General features: G+C 34.0%; 1 protein-coding gene across 1 annotated transcript; it reads right to left on the reverse strand.

Moving 5' to 3' along the window:
• Positions 1-559: 559 nt before the first annotated feature.
• LOC126748349 (transcription factor Adf-1-like) lies at positions 560-3,037 on the reverse strand. The gene is made up of 3 exons (XM_050457514.1): positions 2,774-3,037; positions 1,173-1,326; positions 560-1,120 (listed from the first exon to the last, which is right to left on the reverse strand). Exons 1-3 carry the CDS (start codon positions 2,892-2,894, stop codon positions 637-639), a joined length of 759 nt encoding a protein of 252 aa, XP_050313471.1. The 5' UTR covers positions 2,895-3,037; the 3' UTR covers positions 560-636.
• Between the last annotated feature and the right edge of the window lie 14,899 nt (positions 3,038-17,936).

A 17,936-nucleotide genomic window follows, 5' to 3' on the forward strand; every position in this document is an offset into this window, starting at 1 on the left:
TCCCAGTTATCTTCCGATAAAGCACATGCTTTAGTGGTTAATACAAATTTGGCAAAACATCAATATCAACTATTTAATAACAAGGCTATTAAAAATAAAGCAAATTCGTATCCATCCTATAACTCTCGAAAGGTACGTTTTCGGTAGGACTGCTGGCCGTCGCGTCTGGCAGCCAGGGCAGGCAGCCGACTGCCAGCCGCTACGCTTCATTGTTTTCACTGTAACTTTCTAGCAGTGGGTATTTATCTTTAAAACCACGCGGTTTATTCCAAAAATGAGTGCTAACAATAATAAAAAAAGTCTATTATCACTGGTTTTAATGGAAGAAGAGGAGGAAGAAGAATATCTGTTAGATTTTCTTACTTTTAAACGGACAAAAATTTCCGATTTATATTTATCAAGACCCGAAGAGGGATATTATAAATTATTGGTAAAATCCCATTTGAAAGGCAATGAAAAGAAATTCAGGGAATTTTTTCGTCTAAACGAAGATCAATTTGAATTTGTTTTAAGCCTTATAAAGCGTCTTACCAAGATCTTACCAAATCAGCTACACATTTTGTCCAAACTATGATATCGCTAGAGGAAAAGTGGGCAGTAACACTAAGGTAAGTGCGAATTTCAATAAAAGTTATATTACAAATTAGTTAAAGTGTACATGTCAGAATCAGAGGTATTGTAGTAATCGTTTGTCATTTGTAAATCGTTTACAATTTGCAAAATAGTCAATTTGGCTTTGGCAATTTTTTGTTCAGGCATTTTTTTCACAGTCATTGCAATGCTACGCATAAATACGTCAACTTCGTCTTCCTCTTTTTCGGTGTCCTTGACAATCCTTTCCAAAAGCTTCAGTCTTTGCTGAGACCTCTTATCCATATTGTCCAACACTTGACTCTTTTGTTTTTTCGAAATCCCTGATCTGCTACTACTTGGAGTTGCTTCTCGAGATCTTCCAGAATAAGTTTTCTTCCGATATTTTTTAACGGCAGGTTCTGATTCTGATAAATGAGATGAATCTGATAATGTCATGGGCGAATTTGCTTTAAGAAGAAACTGATTATCATGAGAATCATCTTCATGGTCACTTGTGTGTGCCTCGTTTTCAGTGTTAGTAATAGAACTGTAAATAACTTAAGTTAAATCTAAAAATATCTTTATATTTTACCACTTACGGTCTCTCGTAGGTTACGGTATTCAAAAATCCCAAATATTTATATAAATGCCATTTTGGTTGCTTAGTAAGAGTACAGCTGCCAGTAGGCATTTTCCGCTTGTGCTTCAAATAATTGTCTCTTATATTCTTCCAACGACTTTTGCATAATTCACCTTCAATACAAAGAATGGATCAATTTTACTAGACACAATATTGTTACATGGTTTATAATATATGTATATACAGGGTATGTATGTCAGCAACAGCTAAAATAACACCTATACGATACAAGCTAAAGTAAAGTTGACAAAACTAAAAATACTTTATCTCTAAAGTATCTACTGTATATCTAAAAGTATTTTTAATTTGCAAATTTTTATCAATCAACTTTTTTCTTGAACTTTTTCTTCTACCTGTTACCGTTTAGACGCTTTTAAGCCATACGCCTTGCTGACACACCCTGCATAAGCATAATCACATAACTTCCCAAAATCATTTTTCAGCACAATTTTTTTTTCAGGTACTTGGCAACCGGAGAGACATTTCGATCACTGTCATTTTTATTTCGAATTTTCTACAGTTATATTAGCATTATAGTACAAGAAACCCTAGATGTACTTTGCAAGAGATTAAGGCCAATTTTTTTAAAACCACCAACATGTTTTGATTTAGAAGAAAAATCAATAGAGTTTTTGAAAAAATTGAATTTTCCTAATTGCGCTGCCGCTATTGATGGAAAACACATTTGTATGTTTTGCCCAAATAAAACTGGTTCGTTGTATTTTAATTATAAAGAATATTTTTCTATTGTGCTACTAGCAATGGTCGATGATAACTACAAATTTCTTTTTGTTGATATTGGATCCTATGGGAAAGAAGGAGATAGTAGTATTTTTACAAAATCTGAAATGGGAAATCTTGTATATTCTGGTCGATTATATCCTGCTAATAAAGCACTTCCAGGAACTAACAAATTGTTGCCCTATGTAGTTATAGGAGATGAAGCCTTTCGCCTACTATAAGCATTTGCTGAAACCATTTAGTAAACATTCTGCGAGGTCTGACCATAATAAAACAGTTTTTAATTATAGGCTATGTAGAGCTCGACGAGTAACTGAAAATGCTTTTGGGTTAATGTGTCAAGTTTTTAGAGTATTTTATACGCCCATAGCCGTCAAGGCAGAAACTTGTGATAAACTAGTAATGGCAACTTGTGCTTTGCATAATTTATTACGAGATGCTTATCTAGAAAATAATAGACAGCCCTATTATGAATATGATCCAATAGAAACTTTACCTAAAAACTTTCATAATTTGACTGGATTTGGTGGTTATGCGAATGCGGAAGGTTTTGATGTTAGAGACCAGTTCAAAAATTATTTTATGGAGCAAGGAGCACTTGAATGGCAAAATGCTAGAGTTTTGCGAACAAGTAGTTAAGCAGTTAACTTGAATTTATTATTTTTTTGTTAGTTAATTATAAACGGTGCAATTTTATTTTTGTCAAAGAATAATAAATTATTAAACAAGCTTATTTATTTTAAGTGTTTTAGTGTTTAAGTTCAAGACTATGCAGCATATAAATAAGTAGTTATTATATTATTATTGATGTGTACTTACGATCTTTTCTTATAGCATCACTAATGTTCTTCCAAATATTCTCTTGAATATCTATATTCCTAAAATCCTTATTTCCGTGGTCATATAGTTGTGGATATTTACTAACCTCTTCAATCGACATCTCGTCTTCTTCATTGGATAATGTTTTACTGATTTTGTATTAAAAGCAACAACTAATTATTATTTATTATTTATTAAAAATCAAAATACAAAAAACACGAAGTAATTCTTGGCGGACGCGTCTAGACTGGTGTCAAAGCAGTCAAGATGCGGCAGTCTACTGCCGAATATCGAGACGCAACGGCCGAGTCGTTTAACTAAAAACTCTTGCATTGGTTTTCATTAGATGTGTGCATAACTGCCAGCCGCGACTGCCAGACGCGACGGCCAGCAGTCCAACCGAAAACGTACCTTTAGAGAATCAAAAAGTCTTGGTACCCTTCGGAGATCACTGCTATTAAATACACCGTAATCAGATTATTAACTGCTTTCGACCTTGCTCTCATTAATTATTCTTTTAAAAATAAATTAACTTTAAAATTGGAACTGCGATTGAAGTTCGGGGCGCCAAAAAGAATATAAACAAAGTTTTACGGAAATTACATAAACAGCCGTCCTCGATGTTTATTGTAGGCTAATAAAGAAGCATTTTTTTAAAAAACCATCCACACATCAAAAAATTAAAAGGAACACATGAATAAAAATATACAAAAGCTAGTTGAGACAAAAACTAAAATAAAAACAAATATTTTTTTAAAGAGTGAAAGATAGCATGCAGGGAGAATTAAATAGCAATTGGGATACTCCGTAAGACGGAGAGCAAAACAAGTAAAGATGGGACCTGCCGATACGTGTTTCTGCTTTTTAGCTTCTTCAGGTTAGGGCAACCAGAAAACTAAAGGAAAAAGTAAAGAAAAAAAACATAAGGGATCGCGGACAGGAGCAAACAACCAATTTATGTAATCAGCTCTATTAACTCCGGTTTTGGAGGAAAAATACAGTATTCACACTAAGGAAGCATAACCTACCTGTGTGATACAACCTTGACCCGAGTCGATATAATTTCAAAGTTTTCAAACAATTTTTTGTTTGTTAACATATCAACATTACATTCAGTGATTAGAGTGTATCTTTAAAATTAGTTACCATTTACCATTAAAGAATTGGTCATGGGGATGAAAAATATGTTACTAAAGAGCAAAAAGAAAGACTTCAAAAGAAATTTGAAACTGGTTTAGCCTTAATTATTGATCATTTAAAACAAAGTGCCAGTAACAATGATAACACTGCATGAAAGTTTCTTCAAAATTTCCATCATCAGAAATAACCAGATAAAAATTTATTATTTCTCTTAATTGCGATTCTTTAAGTTCTTGCTAGTGACAAACACTAGTTAATTTAAAATCTATTATTTGGAAACAGCCTAAATCTTTGTATAACTTTATCCGTGGATAGAATACCAGTTAGCATTCACCAAATACTCATTCAAATTTCCGAAATTATCCAGTACCTAAAGCTTGTTCAGTCCCAATGGTCAGTTATCTGAGAATGCGCAAGAAAAGAGTTTCAAAAGTACCGTACATATTTGTCATTAATGAAAAATGAGTCGTGCTCAACCAACATAGAGGGTTTCCACAATTTAGTTAAGCCGAATTTACACGTATCAAGTAGCTTAAGCAAGTTACTAAAGCAAGTAACTAAAAAATTATGTATTTCTATTTAGTTGTATCTACACACATTTTAGTAATTTGGTTTAGTTCTCGTTTTTAAATATGGCGGCAACAGATATTCGTGCCTCTGTGAAGAAATGTGTTTTGGATATACGTGGTGAAATATCAGATATAATTATTGACGAAATTAACAAAAATCATGAAAAGCGTTGTTGGGTACGAAATTGGCTGGGTCGGAGAGAAACTCATGGTGCTTCTTCTACTTTGCTGAGAGAACTTGCTAATGAAGATCTTTTGGAATATAGAAATTGTATGAGGATGACCAAAGAACGATTTGACAATTTGCTAAATAAAATTTCCTCTAACATTACTAAAAGTGATACCATAATGAGGGCTGCTATTCCACCCAGGATAAAATTAGAGATCACATTGGCTTATTTAGCGACAGGAAACAGTTACTTTGCAGATATTATTTCGTGTGTCAAGGCCTTCAATTTCCAACTTTATACCTAAGGTATGCGATGCCATTTATGAAGCTTTTCAGGAATATATAAAGGTAAGTGGACTTAAAAAGAGGAAACCACCATTCTTTAAAATTTTTAAAATATGTTTATATTTTTACATACATACAATATATGAGCAACTTAACTTATATGTTGGTGAACGCTTGGCTTATGATATCTGCTTGAGAATAATTTTCAGCGGCATTATATTCATAATGGATTGAGCCATCACTCGTGGTGTTGTCATATTCATTCGGAGATTGTAGAGGTGGAGAGGTGTAAGATGGAACAGTAGTGTGGGTGGTTTCTGATGAAGAAGAATAATTATTATTAGCCCGCAAGTCATGAAGTTTAAACTTGGTAAGAATAGACTGGATTTGTTCTTGTGCTTGTATTGCTGAAATCGGTTGTAGCGCCATCAGCTGTGCAGCCACACTCTGACCAAAAATTACATATTTATTTACATTTGTGGCAGGCTCCTGTGTTACTGTTTCGCTATTTTTTTTAAGGTCCTTAACAACTAAAGACACTTGCTTCAATTTTGATAACGACTTAGGTTTTTTTGCAGGGTTAGTCGTTTCGTTAAATATCAATGTTTCCTGTTCTTTATTTCTGTGTTCACCAACTTCTTGCTCACATTCTGATTCCTGAAATAAAAAAATATGTATTTATTATTATTATTATTATTATTATAGATTTTTGCCTTGCGGCAATCACACTCCCGTTTTATGGGGAACATTCACTTATATCTAAGATATCAAAAGGATTAAGCTCTGAGGGGACCCTTTCCAGGTTATCGGGCCCTGGATGGTGTTCGGTCTTCTGTACCCATGAACTTTCTGACGACCCGTGCTGTCCCCAGTAGCACCGCTTTTTGCATGTTTTTGTAGTGGTGCTCACTTAGTCCCAGTTGTTTGAGGTTCTCTACAAGGGTTTTTGGTATAAGTCCAGTTGACGAGATTATTATCGGAATTGTTTGAACATGCTCCATCTCCCATTTCCGTCTGATTTGCCCTTCAAGATCTCGATATTTGATGATCTTTTCGTTGTATTTTCCTTGGAGGTTATTGTTATTAGGTATAGCAACGTCAATCAGCGTGGTTCTCCTTAGTCGCTTATCCACCAGGATAAGATCTGGTCTATTGTTGACAGTTCTTTGGTCGGTAAGAACAGTTCGGTCCCAGTACAATTTATACTCGCCATTTTCAAGAACTGGCTCTGGAGTATAACTATAATATGGAACTTTGTCCGTCCTCAAGAGGTTCAGTTTAACTGCAAGTTCTTGGTGCAGTATTTTTCCCACGCAGTCATGACGTGCCTTATACTCAGTTTGGGCAAACGTTTGACATCCTCCCGTTATGTCTTGGATGGATTCTGTCACTTGGTATCCATATCGAGATTTGTCACTCTGTACTGAAGGATCCGAAATAATGCACTTCAAGTAGTTTCTAGTTGGAATAACTTGGTCTTGTATGGCCAACAGGAAACCTTCCGTTTCGGGAAACAGTTGTCCTGAAGTCAACCAGTAGTTCGACGCGTTGGTGTCGACATGTTCCTGGCTAACCTCGTTGACGTGTCTCCCGTGCAGTGGTTTTTGTGCCCATGATCGATGTTTTTCTTCTTCAGTGACGTGGTGACTTTCGATTTCGCGATTCTTCAGTTTCAGAGGTGTAGAGTCATCGACCTCGCATATAGCATGGTGCAGAGCGGACGATCTAGTCTTTTCATGAAAGAAATTTCTCAGAAATGAAATTTGTTAAATAATAATAATAATAATAATAATAATAATTTACAATTATTATTATTATTATTATTATTATTATTATTATTATTATTATTATTATTATTATTATTATTATTATTATTATTATTATTATTATTATTATTATTATTATTATTATTATTATTATTATTATTATTATTATCGATTGTAATATTTTAGGTTCCTGCGTCTGAAGAAGAATGGAAAGTAATTGAAAATGGATCTCGACAAAGATGGAATTTTCCAAATTGTTACGGTGCAATTGACGGAAAACATTTTGCCATCCATGCACCAGCATACTGTGGAAGTGAATTTTTTAATTATAAAGACACACACATTGTGTTGCTAGCTGTAGTAGACGTCAGACGGGGGAGCGTTCCAACAATCTTCTTTATCTCATGCGCTAGAAAATGGTTTATTACCAGCGGGCGGATTCATCGTAGGTGATTCCCGCATTCCCGCTGAAGGAACATTTGATGAAACCTTTTTCAAAAGTGGTGCTTTCAAAAGAGCAAAAAGTGTTTAATTACCGCCTTTCACGTGCAAGAAGAATCGTTGAGAATGGTTTTGGGATTATGGTTAGTAGGTTTCGCATTTTTGAAAAGCCCATAGCATGTTTACCAGCGATTTGGTTCTTGGAGAGATCTTAATGTCAGATTTTCCCCAATGGAGAAAGTACACAAAGGGAAACGAACCTGATTGCTCTGCAAAATCTGCAAGGAATATGAGGGATCAACTGTGTCAGTATTTTATGGGTGAATGTGCTGTACCATGGCAGGAGAGAATGATTTTTTGAATTATTTAAATATGTATTTAATGTGAATATACTTACGTTACCAAAATTATCTTGGGTAGGTCTCTTATTTTCTTCCAAAACACGTAGAAACGCATCAATTTCCTTGAACCACTTTATACTGGGGACATAAATATCTGCAAATCCTGCTCCTGACTTCATAGAATCTTTTATCTTTCTTTTCTCTTGTGAAGAAGTTGATCTTAAGGCCCTTATTTTATTTTTGATTTCTCCTGCTCCAAACCTTTCGATTCCCATAGTTTCCTCAATCTCTTTGTATGCTGCATCACGGGCTTGTTTATTTTTATAATTCGCAGACCTTGTGCCCCATAAACATGGTCCATCACGATAATCGTGTACAAATTTTAATGTTGTCTCTTCACTCCAACGAGACGTGATCGTGTTCCAAAAAAAAAATCACACAAAACAATCCCAGTAAACTCTTACGAACAGGTCGGCCTAATACACTTCGCCAAACTAGTCTGTCTACACGTGTTTATTTGGAATTTAGTTGCTGTAAAAAAAGAGTGGGGGAGCTTACTTGCGCAAGTAAATAGAGAGGTGTTCTATTTACTTTACTAAATTGTTAACTAAATGGCCTACTTGCGCAAGTACTAAATCCAGTGGTTTACATGCTGCAAGTAGCTAAATTTAGCTGCTTGATTTAGTAACCTGCTTTAGCTACTTTACACGTGTAAAGCCCGCATTAGATTAATCCTCTGATTAAGGAACAATTAAATCGTACAAGAAAAGCAGCTTGTTCCTGAAGCTATGTCTCTACTTAAATCGTTTATACCCAATCCTTCTTGTGCAGTGGGTCTGAAGCGAAGTAATTTTTTGTTTCATGTTGTTTTAAGCTAAGACTTTATGATATTTTTAAAATAAATAATTAATATTTTATTAAATATAAAAATTATTTTTTTTAAATTTTAAGTTAGCAAAAAAATATATAATTTTTACAATGAAAAAAAAAATTTTGAAAATAAGGCACAAATGATTGATTTGTTTAATATAATATAATCAGTGGTTTGGTTCAAATATAACATACAAATTTTGCCACTAGACAAACAGTTGTTGGATCTTTTAATAGCGTTTATTATATTGTAACGATTTAATAGCATATAAGGAGCTGCGGCGCCCCTGGGAGTCACCTATCAGTTCAGTGCAGTACAGTTGGAAATATTACCGCGAGATTTTTTACAAAAACTGACACCAGGGCCTACATCTTTAAAAAAAAACATAAGTACATATATTCGAAAAGAAAAAAAATATAAAAATACAATACTTAATCCTTAATAAGTTTGATATACTTAGTAAATCGTATTAAATATTGAGGTATATGGCTTGTATTATTTATTTAATTCTCAGTAAAAGTTAAAGTTTTTTACACCTTTTCTTATAGTTTTGTAATGACACAATGGTTTCTAGAGTTTGGTTATAGACACTAATCACACTATATTTTGGCATTTTTTAGTCCAAACTAATGAATTTCTAACAAATTCTTATTCCGTAAATCATATCGATGGCAATCTCTAATTAGTAGTAATTTTTCTTCAAAATGGGTTTTTATGTTATATAGCTGCATACACTTCACAAATTTAATTTGTTCATAGATTTTTGCAATCTTTGAATTTTATTCAGTTAATATTTTGGAGCATTTCCCCAACACACTATAAGCGTTGATTGAGAATATGGAGAATATAGAATCAACGCTATAAGATATCTCAAATAGGGTTCAATGAAACTGTTATACAATAATTTTTTTGTCTTTTTGAGAACATCTTTTTAGTGTCCCAAGCATAGGAGATATTTTGTTGCTAATTTTCTGTATATGATTATTCCAACTCCGTTTATGTTAATGTTTAAACTTAGGGATTTATAGTCTGTCACTTCTTTAAGTTTATTTCTGTTTATTATCACATTTTGACTTATTTTTATGACGCATGACCATATATACAGTCTTTGTAGTATTTATACTAAGCTTATTATAACAAAGCCATCCGTAGTTCTCAAGCTCTGAAAATAAAGTACTGCGTCATCGGCAAACATGAAGTATCTAGCTTTTAAGCTGGCATACTTCAGGCTCTGTACATAAAGTAAATAGACCAAAGGAACAAGCACTGATCCCTGTGCCACGTCTTTCAAATCCTCCATAATGACCATTAACAGTTGTAAAGTGTTTCCTGCCGACAGAATATGTCTTGAGCAATATTTCACATATGTCCCGGATTCCTATTTTAGTAGTTTTACATTAACAGTTCTATATCGGCATTGTCGAAGGCCTTTTGAAGTCCACAAATACAGCCACTACATATTTTTGTTTGTCTATTTTGTTTTCTTGTAAGATACTGCTCTTTTTTTGGAAACCATATTGTTGCCTAATGTATGCTTAGTTCATTGATTACTCTCCATGTTTTTTTGCAGTCTTCACTTGCTTCCTTAAGTTTGTTTTTAGCATATTTTTGTTGCGATTGCCTCCGCATATTATTTATTTTATTCTTTATAGTTTTAAATTCTTTTTCAGATTTAATTTTGTAAGTTTATTTTTTGATCATAGATCTTTAGAGATCACAATAATCTCAGCCACTTTTTTTAAAGTGATTTTATTATCCCTCCCAGCTATTTTTTCTTGAACCATTTGTATCCATCTATATTCATCTAATTTAGTTTTTTGTAGTGTGCTTCAACTTTTTCACTTTTTTAGTTAGATATATCTTATATATTAGATATATATTCAGTCAATTTTATTAGGCACTGTATATTTTATTTGCAATAACCTGATTTAATATTCTTTTACTTGTTTGTGTAGCGTATTCAGCATTTACCTTATTTTTGATTTGAAAATCATTTATGAATATAATATTTTTATACTCATTAACTATAGGCAAATCTAGAAGTAAGTTTATATTGAAATCACCAATGATCACACATGGATTTTTCTCCTTTTCCATCAGTTTGTCTATTTCGTTGAGGAATGTAGGAACGTGACTACTAGGTGGTCTGTATATTAGTGTATATATTGTGTATAGTGCATTTAGGGTTGTCTAAAGTTATTGCTAGAATATTGCAGTCTTCTAGGTTAATAGTGGATATATCTTTTATTGTAAAGTTAATATTATTCTTTACATAAATACTAGTGCCCCTTATGTCTCTACAATTATGTATAGCGGAAAATTTTCTAATGTTAGAAAATTACGTTTCATTTTGTTCTCCAGTTTATTTCTTAGGCTTCGTATGTTAATATATAGTTGATTTAAATTATCGAAGAGAAGTTTTTCAGGCATTTTTAGTGTATTTTGTTCAATTAATTGTCTTTTATTATTCCTATAGACCCTTAAGGCATTTAATTGTCAAAGGCTAATTAGTATCAATTTGCTTCAAGTAAATTTTGTCATTAACACAAAAAGCGCTTTTTAGATTATGATTTTTTTGTATTCTCTGGTCTTTTTAAACAATACCTCGTTAAATCCTTATTAAAGTATATATTACTTCTGCTACTCAGTCTACATTCGTTTGTTTTGATGCCTTAATTCAACCTGAACCACTTCAAAACTTTATGTTTAATTTCTTCACCTTTAAGTTTCAACACAATTAGTCCAGAGTACAATTATCAAGGTTATTCGTATATAATATATAAATAGTTGTAAGCAATATATTCATATATAAATAGTTGTAAGCAAATACAGTTAAAATAAATATTTTTAGTCGTCGTGAGTAATCGTGTTTTGTAGTGGTTAAATAAATTAGTTGACTATTTTCGATTGTTTCAATTCACACCTAACAACGGGAAAAACGCTTCATTGGTGTCAGATGTAGAGTGTGAGTTGCACCTCAGTCAACTGGATATTAGTGAAAATAAATAATAGTGGACTAAAATAAATCAAACTCAAATGTGTGAAAATGCCAAAGCTGGTGGATTTAAAAGTTGCTGAGCTGAAGGAAAGGGAATGCGACACGACGGGATAAAGCGGCCTTGCAGGAGCGGCTTCCATTAAAAATTCCAATAAATATTCGGTCTAATGGAATGTTGGATATGGATATCGGTCAAATGTTGCAAGGCCTGGAAGCCAAATTGCTAAAGAATTCCACCAATGTGGAATATAAATTTGGAATTGGAAGGAAAATTCTGCAAAGATGGAAGAAGGTTAGAAAAATGATTTTCTGGAATGAATGTACTGCTTTATATTTACAATTTTAACTTTTCCATTTTATATTAGCATTTAATTTTAAAATTATATTTACAATTTTAAACTTTTTTATCTTTACCATTTTTATTCCAGGTTAGTTTTTATAACCTTTTAATGTCTGGTTTTTCGTGCTTTTCAAGGTTTTTGTATTTTTTTTCTCCTTGCAGGTTTATGTATTTTCTAGTTTATTTTATATTCTTTTTCGATACCAGTTTTTTGTATGTAGCTATTGTGCTAAATAATTGATATTATTATTATTATTATTATTATTATTATTATTATTATTATTATTATTATTATTATTATTATTATTATTATTATTATTATTATTATTATTATTATTATTATTATTATTATTATTATTATTATTATTATTATTATTATTATTATTTATGGCAGAAAATTCTGCCACACTAAGAGATGATTATGCCAGGTTGGAAGAAGAGATCTTAGAAAACAAGATTAAATTAAAATAAAAAATACTTTTAATAAAGGAAGTTTCAGGAAGTTCGAAACAAAATTGCAATATTGGACGTCAACACTATCAGTGAGCTACGCTGTAGACCGTTAGCAGTGGACAATAAGAAGAAAGTTTCTAGCTATACGGAATCTGCTAAGCTGCTACATCCTGGAATATTTATCAGCGTCAGTTTAAAGTGGCTGCAAAAAAATGTTTGGTCATCCAGGGAGTCTAATATAGTCTATATATAATATAGTCTAATATACGCAGCTGAAAAATCGGTGACAAAAATCAGGGAAGTTTTTGTAAGAATTTGAAGCCGATTTGCATATTTGGTTCGACTGGCAAATCCAAATGTCCAGGAAAGGATCATGGAACATGGCATACCTCTATAGACTCCTCGATGGTGAAATGAGGCCTTACTGCTTGCACATCTACCTAAGCTAGGAGATGTACTAACACGACCATTTGAATTCAAAGCTGCCAAGAACCCGAACATGGGACAAGCTGGTATATGGCAAATGATTCCAGGAGAGAAAGTTAAAGCGCCGGAAATGTGGCAAGGCAGGTCACATAAGAAGGCACTGTCCACAAAGAACTAGCTCCACTCCCGTCAATCCGGAAAACTCAAAAAGGTCGACGCGAACGGGCGATCATCGACCTGTAAAGCCCCAGTAAAAGTAAAGCTGTCCAGGTCTCTTGGCTGCAACACTATAGCAACAATGCCTTCACCGACGCGTGTGCGGGTGGATACATGTGTGACAAAGACAATTATGAGATCTTACATAGTAAAATCGGCAGCTAAGGTTCGACAATCAGAATGGCGTCTACGAACACCGACGGAGGATCGAGCGAATGTCCATGCTGAAACAAACCTCGAAAAGCTACATTTGAACATCCTGATAGTGGCTGAGATCATCGGGATGGACGTAATGGACACTAAGGGCTTCGATCCAAGATCCAAGAGTCCTGAAAATGGACGATGAGGAAGTTGTTTTGCATCTTGAGAAGGATTACAGTATCCGAGTCCTACTTCTCGAAGAAGCTTTGATACCAGAATATAGCCTAGAGATCGTTCTGGAGTCTTGCTTTAATAGCAAGTCCATGAACTGTGAAGTAGTGATGTTCGAACGTGGAATGCATGACGATTATCCTGTGTTGTTAAAAAGGACACGAAGTTAGGACACTACTCTGCAGTTTCAGAAATACTTAGAAAGAAGTTGTCAAGTATTTTTTCAATGTCAAGTCATATTAGGCCTAAAGGAACTTCCTAATTATAGAAGTTGGACTCTTAAGGCAGATAATGACACGACCAAGAAAAAAGAAGACAAATCGTTGTGCTTAAATGCGGATTTTGAAGCCGCTAAAGGAATTCATGCCCATCAGGGTGTCAGGAGAACATCTTGGAGTACTTGGGAAAAGTGAGGGAAATATTTTACTGGGCCAATAGCAATGCAGACATAAGAGAATAGTGCAAATGCGTTGTATATGCGGCAAGTAATGGGCCGCAAACAAAGCAGAAGGCTTTGATGCGTCAGTACAACGTGGGAAGTCCCATTAAAAGAATTGCTATTGACGTTGCTGGTCCGTTTCCCGAATCAGAAGTAGGGAATAAGTACATCGTGGCCATGATGGACTATTTCAGCAAATAGGTTAAGGCATACTCTCTACTAAACCAGGAAGCCTCTACTATCTCCGACATCTTAATAAAAGAATGGATCTGCCTATTTGGAGTACCTTTGCATCTACGTTCAGACCAACGATGAAATTTTGAATCCAGCTTGTTCCAGAACGTCTGTAATACGCTTGGCATTAAAAAAACGAGAATTACTGAGTCAGGTGGCATGGTGGAACGAATTAATAAACCCATTTTTATTTAAGATGCCAACGATCGAATGAAAGATGCATATAATATTAATGCCAAGAACCAGAGGTACAACAACGGTGACTTGGTTTGCCTCTATGACCCTAAGAGACGGAAGGGTCTGTCACCGGACCTTCAACATCCTGGGATATGCTATATAAAGTTTTGGAAGCCATATACCTACGATGTTCTTTACAGAATACATAAGCCGCCGAGGGGTAAAGCTCGAACCATTCACTTTAACCGACACCGATTAAGAGACTGGTAAAAAGATCTTCTACCTGGTTATTAATTAATTTGCAGCATATTAGAAGCCGTATTCAGGTCTATAGATGTGCAAGTTCTGGTATGCTATTATACTCTCCGACGTCGGTAATTTTCTCTGGAGTAATTTTCTCTGGAGAAAACCGTTGCTATTTCTCCAAGGGGTCTAGTTGCAAGAAAGAAACCTTCAGCCGATATCGATACCCACCATCTTTGGAATCATTTCGGGACGAAATAAGCTTAGGGAGGGGCAGTGTAACGATATTGTAGATACCGAGAAACCAGCTGATTCTCCGTTATCCCGGAATGCGCAGAAGTGGCACACCGCAGGACGTCTCGAAGGTCAGCGAATCTTCCGAAATGGTCAGCGAACTATATAAGGAGCGGATGGGAGTTAGTTGTCAGTTCAGTAAGTTCAAAATATTGGCGCAAGATTATAATTAGACATAAATAGTTTTTAAGAAATCTTTCTAGTATTTTTATAAAACATATTATATGTTAGGTGTTTTGTGTATGTTATGGTCTGATGATGCTCTAGTCGAGCGAAACATGTAACCTTTGTAATTTTATTAAATGTATTTGTGATGCTGTTGATTTTGGGTTTTTACATTTTATAAAAGTGTATGATCAGCATCTTTGGGATAATGGATGAATTTTTCGAGTTTAATCTTTCTAGTAGTCGTGAGTGAACCCTATAGAAAATTAACTATTTTTTAACCATTTATTCAAAAAAATAATAATTTCTGAATTTTTTCCCATAATTTACTAGATATAAGTAATTATTATAAAGAAAGGCAATATTCAAACTTACGCAGTACCTTTGATCTACTGTGCAGAGGCTAAAGTAGAAGTCGTTACAATATGTATTACGAATTAAGGCCCTATCGAAAATCAATGAAATCCATTTATATAATTAATCAAAAATACCTACTTTTTAAAAAGCCGTAAATATACGTTTTTATTATTATCAAGGTTTTAAAAAAAATGTTTCCACGTCCCAAGTTTAATTTCATAATATATCTAAGAATTTACTTTTGCGTAATTTACTAGTACATTTTACTTATGGGTTTTGCCCAGACAAATTCGGCTGTTTTCTCTTTATGCACTGTATCGTCCGTTAAGGATTAGATGGGTTAAATACAAATGCGCCTGCGTGATGTATATAATTGAATATCATTTTTTAATCGGTATTCGTGGCTCCCTGATAATTTCATACAGCGGTTACAGTGAAGCAGTACGGTAACATTGTGTATAAAATTTGTATTAATTGAAAAAAAAATGTTTTGTGATGTAGTATTATTCTAAGAACTTACACACAACTTAAACAACATGTTTTTAGTAAATTCTAACAGCAATCATCCATTTATTTCGAAGAAATAAACTCATTTGTTACAACACTATGAAAACACATAACTGGTAGTATCCTAAAGATACTTTAAATTATTGAAAAATAAAACGTAGTGCTAGCAAAAATTGCGGAGGTGCATTTTTAATGTCAAGTGTTGCCTCCATATGCCCGAATGGTTGCTTGCATTTTTCTTGGCATGCCTAAAATCAAGTGACGAATGGCTTCTTGCGAAATATGGCAACTTTTCTCTAAAAGAGCGTACTGTTATTCTTTTAAGGCTCATAGTTTTCGCCCTAGAATGTCCCAAACATGTTCAATTGGGTTCGCATCTGGACTTAACGCTGGCCGCTCCAACACACGCATATCGACATCGTTTAAGTACTCTTGAGGTAATTCTCGCGGTGTGGGGTCTGCGTTATAATGCATCAAAATACAATTGTTTTCAATAAAATTAACATAAGGAACAACAATCTTCTAGAATTTTATTAATGTACCTGACAGCAGTTAAATGACATAATGGAATGACTTACCACTAGGACTAAAGGTACATTCTGCAAAACGTTTGTTATGGTCTTTGTCATACCCTTTTACGACGATCCGGACACCGTAAGAAAAATCTTGAGTCATCAGTAAACAAAATGCGCACCTATTTATTTTCGTTCCAAGTGTTCATAATTCCTGGCAAACTGAAGTCGCGTATGACATCTAAGAAGCTCTGGAGCTGTCGCGAGTCTATGACTAGCAAGATTGGCTTCACTTAGTTTTCGTCTCACGGACCGTTTGCTTCCATTGGTATTCAGGACGTGAGGAAGTCGATTTCTGATTTTTATGGCTGTAGCATGACGATCTCGGAGACTTTGTAAGATGACAAAGGGATCATCGTGAACGTTAGTCCTTTGTTGTGAGCCAGTTACAGGTAGTCAAGTGAAACCTTCACTTTCCAAAAAGCGTGTATAAATACGGTACATTACTTCTGCCGTGTTGAATCAATGCAACCATAGCAGCCGCTGTTTCACGACTAACATTTAAAACTAACTTTAAGAAAAATATCCACCGACACCTTCGTAGTACTGGAGCTACTCGTGATACTTAACTACAGTTGAGTTTGCCCTTTTGTGCCAGTGTATTCCGTAAAAAAAGATAAAAATTTTTTGCTCAAATACATGTATAAATATTAAATAACATATTAAGCGATTATTAAGGAGAACATCAATTTATTATTTAAACAAACATGCTGTTCTTTTAAATCAAATATTTATTATTGTATATTCTGTAAAAGCAATAAATAAAATCTTGAGACTTTACTTTACTGTGAGTTAAGAATTAATAGGCTTTTATACAGGGTTTTTTATTATAAATTGTGGTGAAATATAATTTCACCACAATTAAAATATATTGGTTGAAAATACAGTGCATTTTTTTTTATCTCGGGTCATAGGGTTTTACGTGTAATATTTTCAACCCCATGTTAGAACCTGTTCTATTTAATCGATAGGATTGAAACTTGGAACAAGTAAAGTTTAAGTTAACAGACTTTAAAAAATCCCCTTATTTTGCAAAAAAATTTGCGAGAAACCTATTTAAAATACGTTTTTCTGATGAAAAAGTTTGCTTTTGCTGCACCTCGTAACCTTCATTACCTTTACACTTCAAAGCAGGTAGACAAATATCTGACAGTGACACAAAATAATTTTTAAATTACTCCATTGAAATTGTTCAAAAACTCTTTAAAATGTCGATTTACACTACGGAGGAACGTATTGAGATGGTTTTAAACTACATTAGAGGAATGTCGGCCCAAGAAGTGGTAGACAATTTTGCCGTGTCTTATCCTAACCGTCCCGTCCCGTCTAGATCAACTGTACAACGGTTTCATGAAAAATTTATTACGATTGGATGCATCGCCAGTTCTCACTTAAAACGAAAAAGAACCGAAACTGTAGTAGACGAAGAATTTAAAATGGAGGTATGCTTGGCCGTTGAAGAAAATTCAACAAATAGTCTTACTTAGTTTGCTGAAGTTACCGGAAAAAGTAGGAGTAGTTGCTATAAGGCAATCAGAAAAGAAAAATACAAATGTTTTAAAGTTAGAAATGTTCAAGAACTCTTGCCTAATGATTATTTTCTTAGAATGCAGTTTTGTGAACAGTGGATGGAACGAATTAACAACGACCCCACAATTACAAACAAAATACTATTTTCAGACGAAAGTACTTTCTGTACAAATGGTACAGTCAACAAACAAAATACTCGAATATGGGCGCGAGAAAATCCTCACGTCATCCAGGAAACGCATACCCAAACAAGACAGA

Source organism: Anthonomus grandis, chromosome 22 (assembly GCF_022605725.1).
Source record: "Anthonomus grandis grandis chromosome 22, icAntGran1.3, whole genome shotgun sequence".
Lineage (NCBI taxonomy): Eukaryota > Metazoa > Arthropoda > Insecta > Coleoptera > Curculionidae > Anthonomus > Anthonomus grandis.

Excerpts from the sequence above, each read along its gene's own strand:
- LOC126748349 (XM_050457514.1), bottom strand. The coding sequence starts at position 2,894 with ATGTCGATTGAAGAGGTTAGTAAATATCCACAACTATATGACCACGGA. Across the intron at positions 1,327-2,773 it reads TGATGCTATAAGAAAAGATC|GTGAATTATGCAAAAGTCGT; the intron begins GTAAGTACACAT and ends TTTGTATTGAAG. Across the intron at positions 1,121-1,172 it reads ACCGTAACCTACGAGAGACC|TTCTATTACTAACACTGAAA; the intron begins GTAAGTGGTAAA and ends AGTTATTTACAG.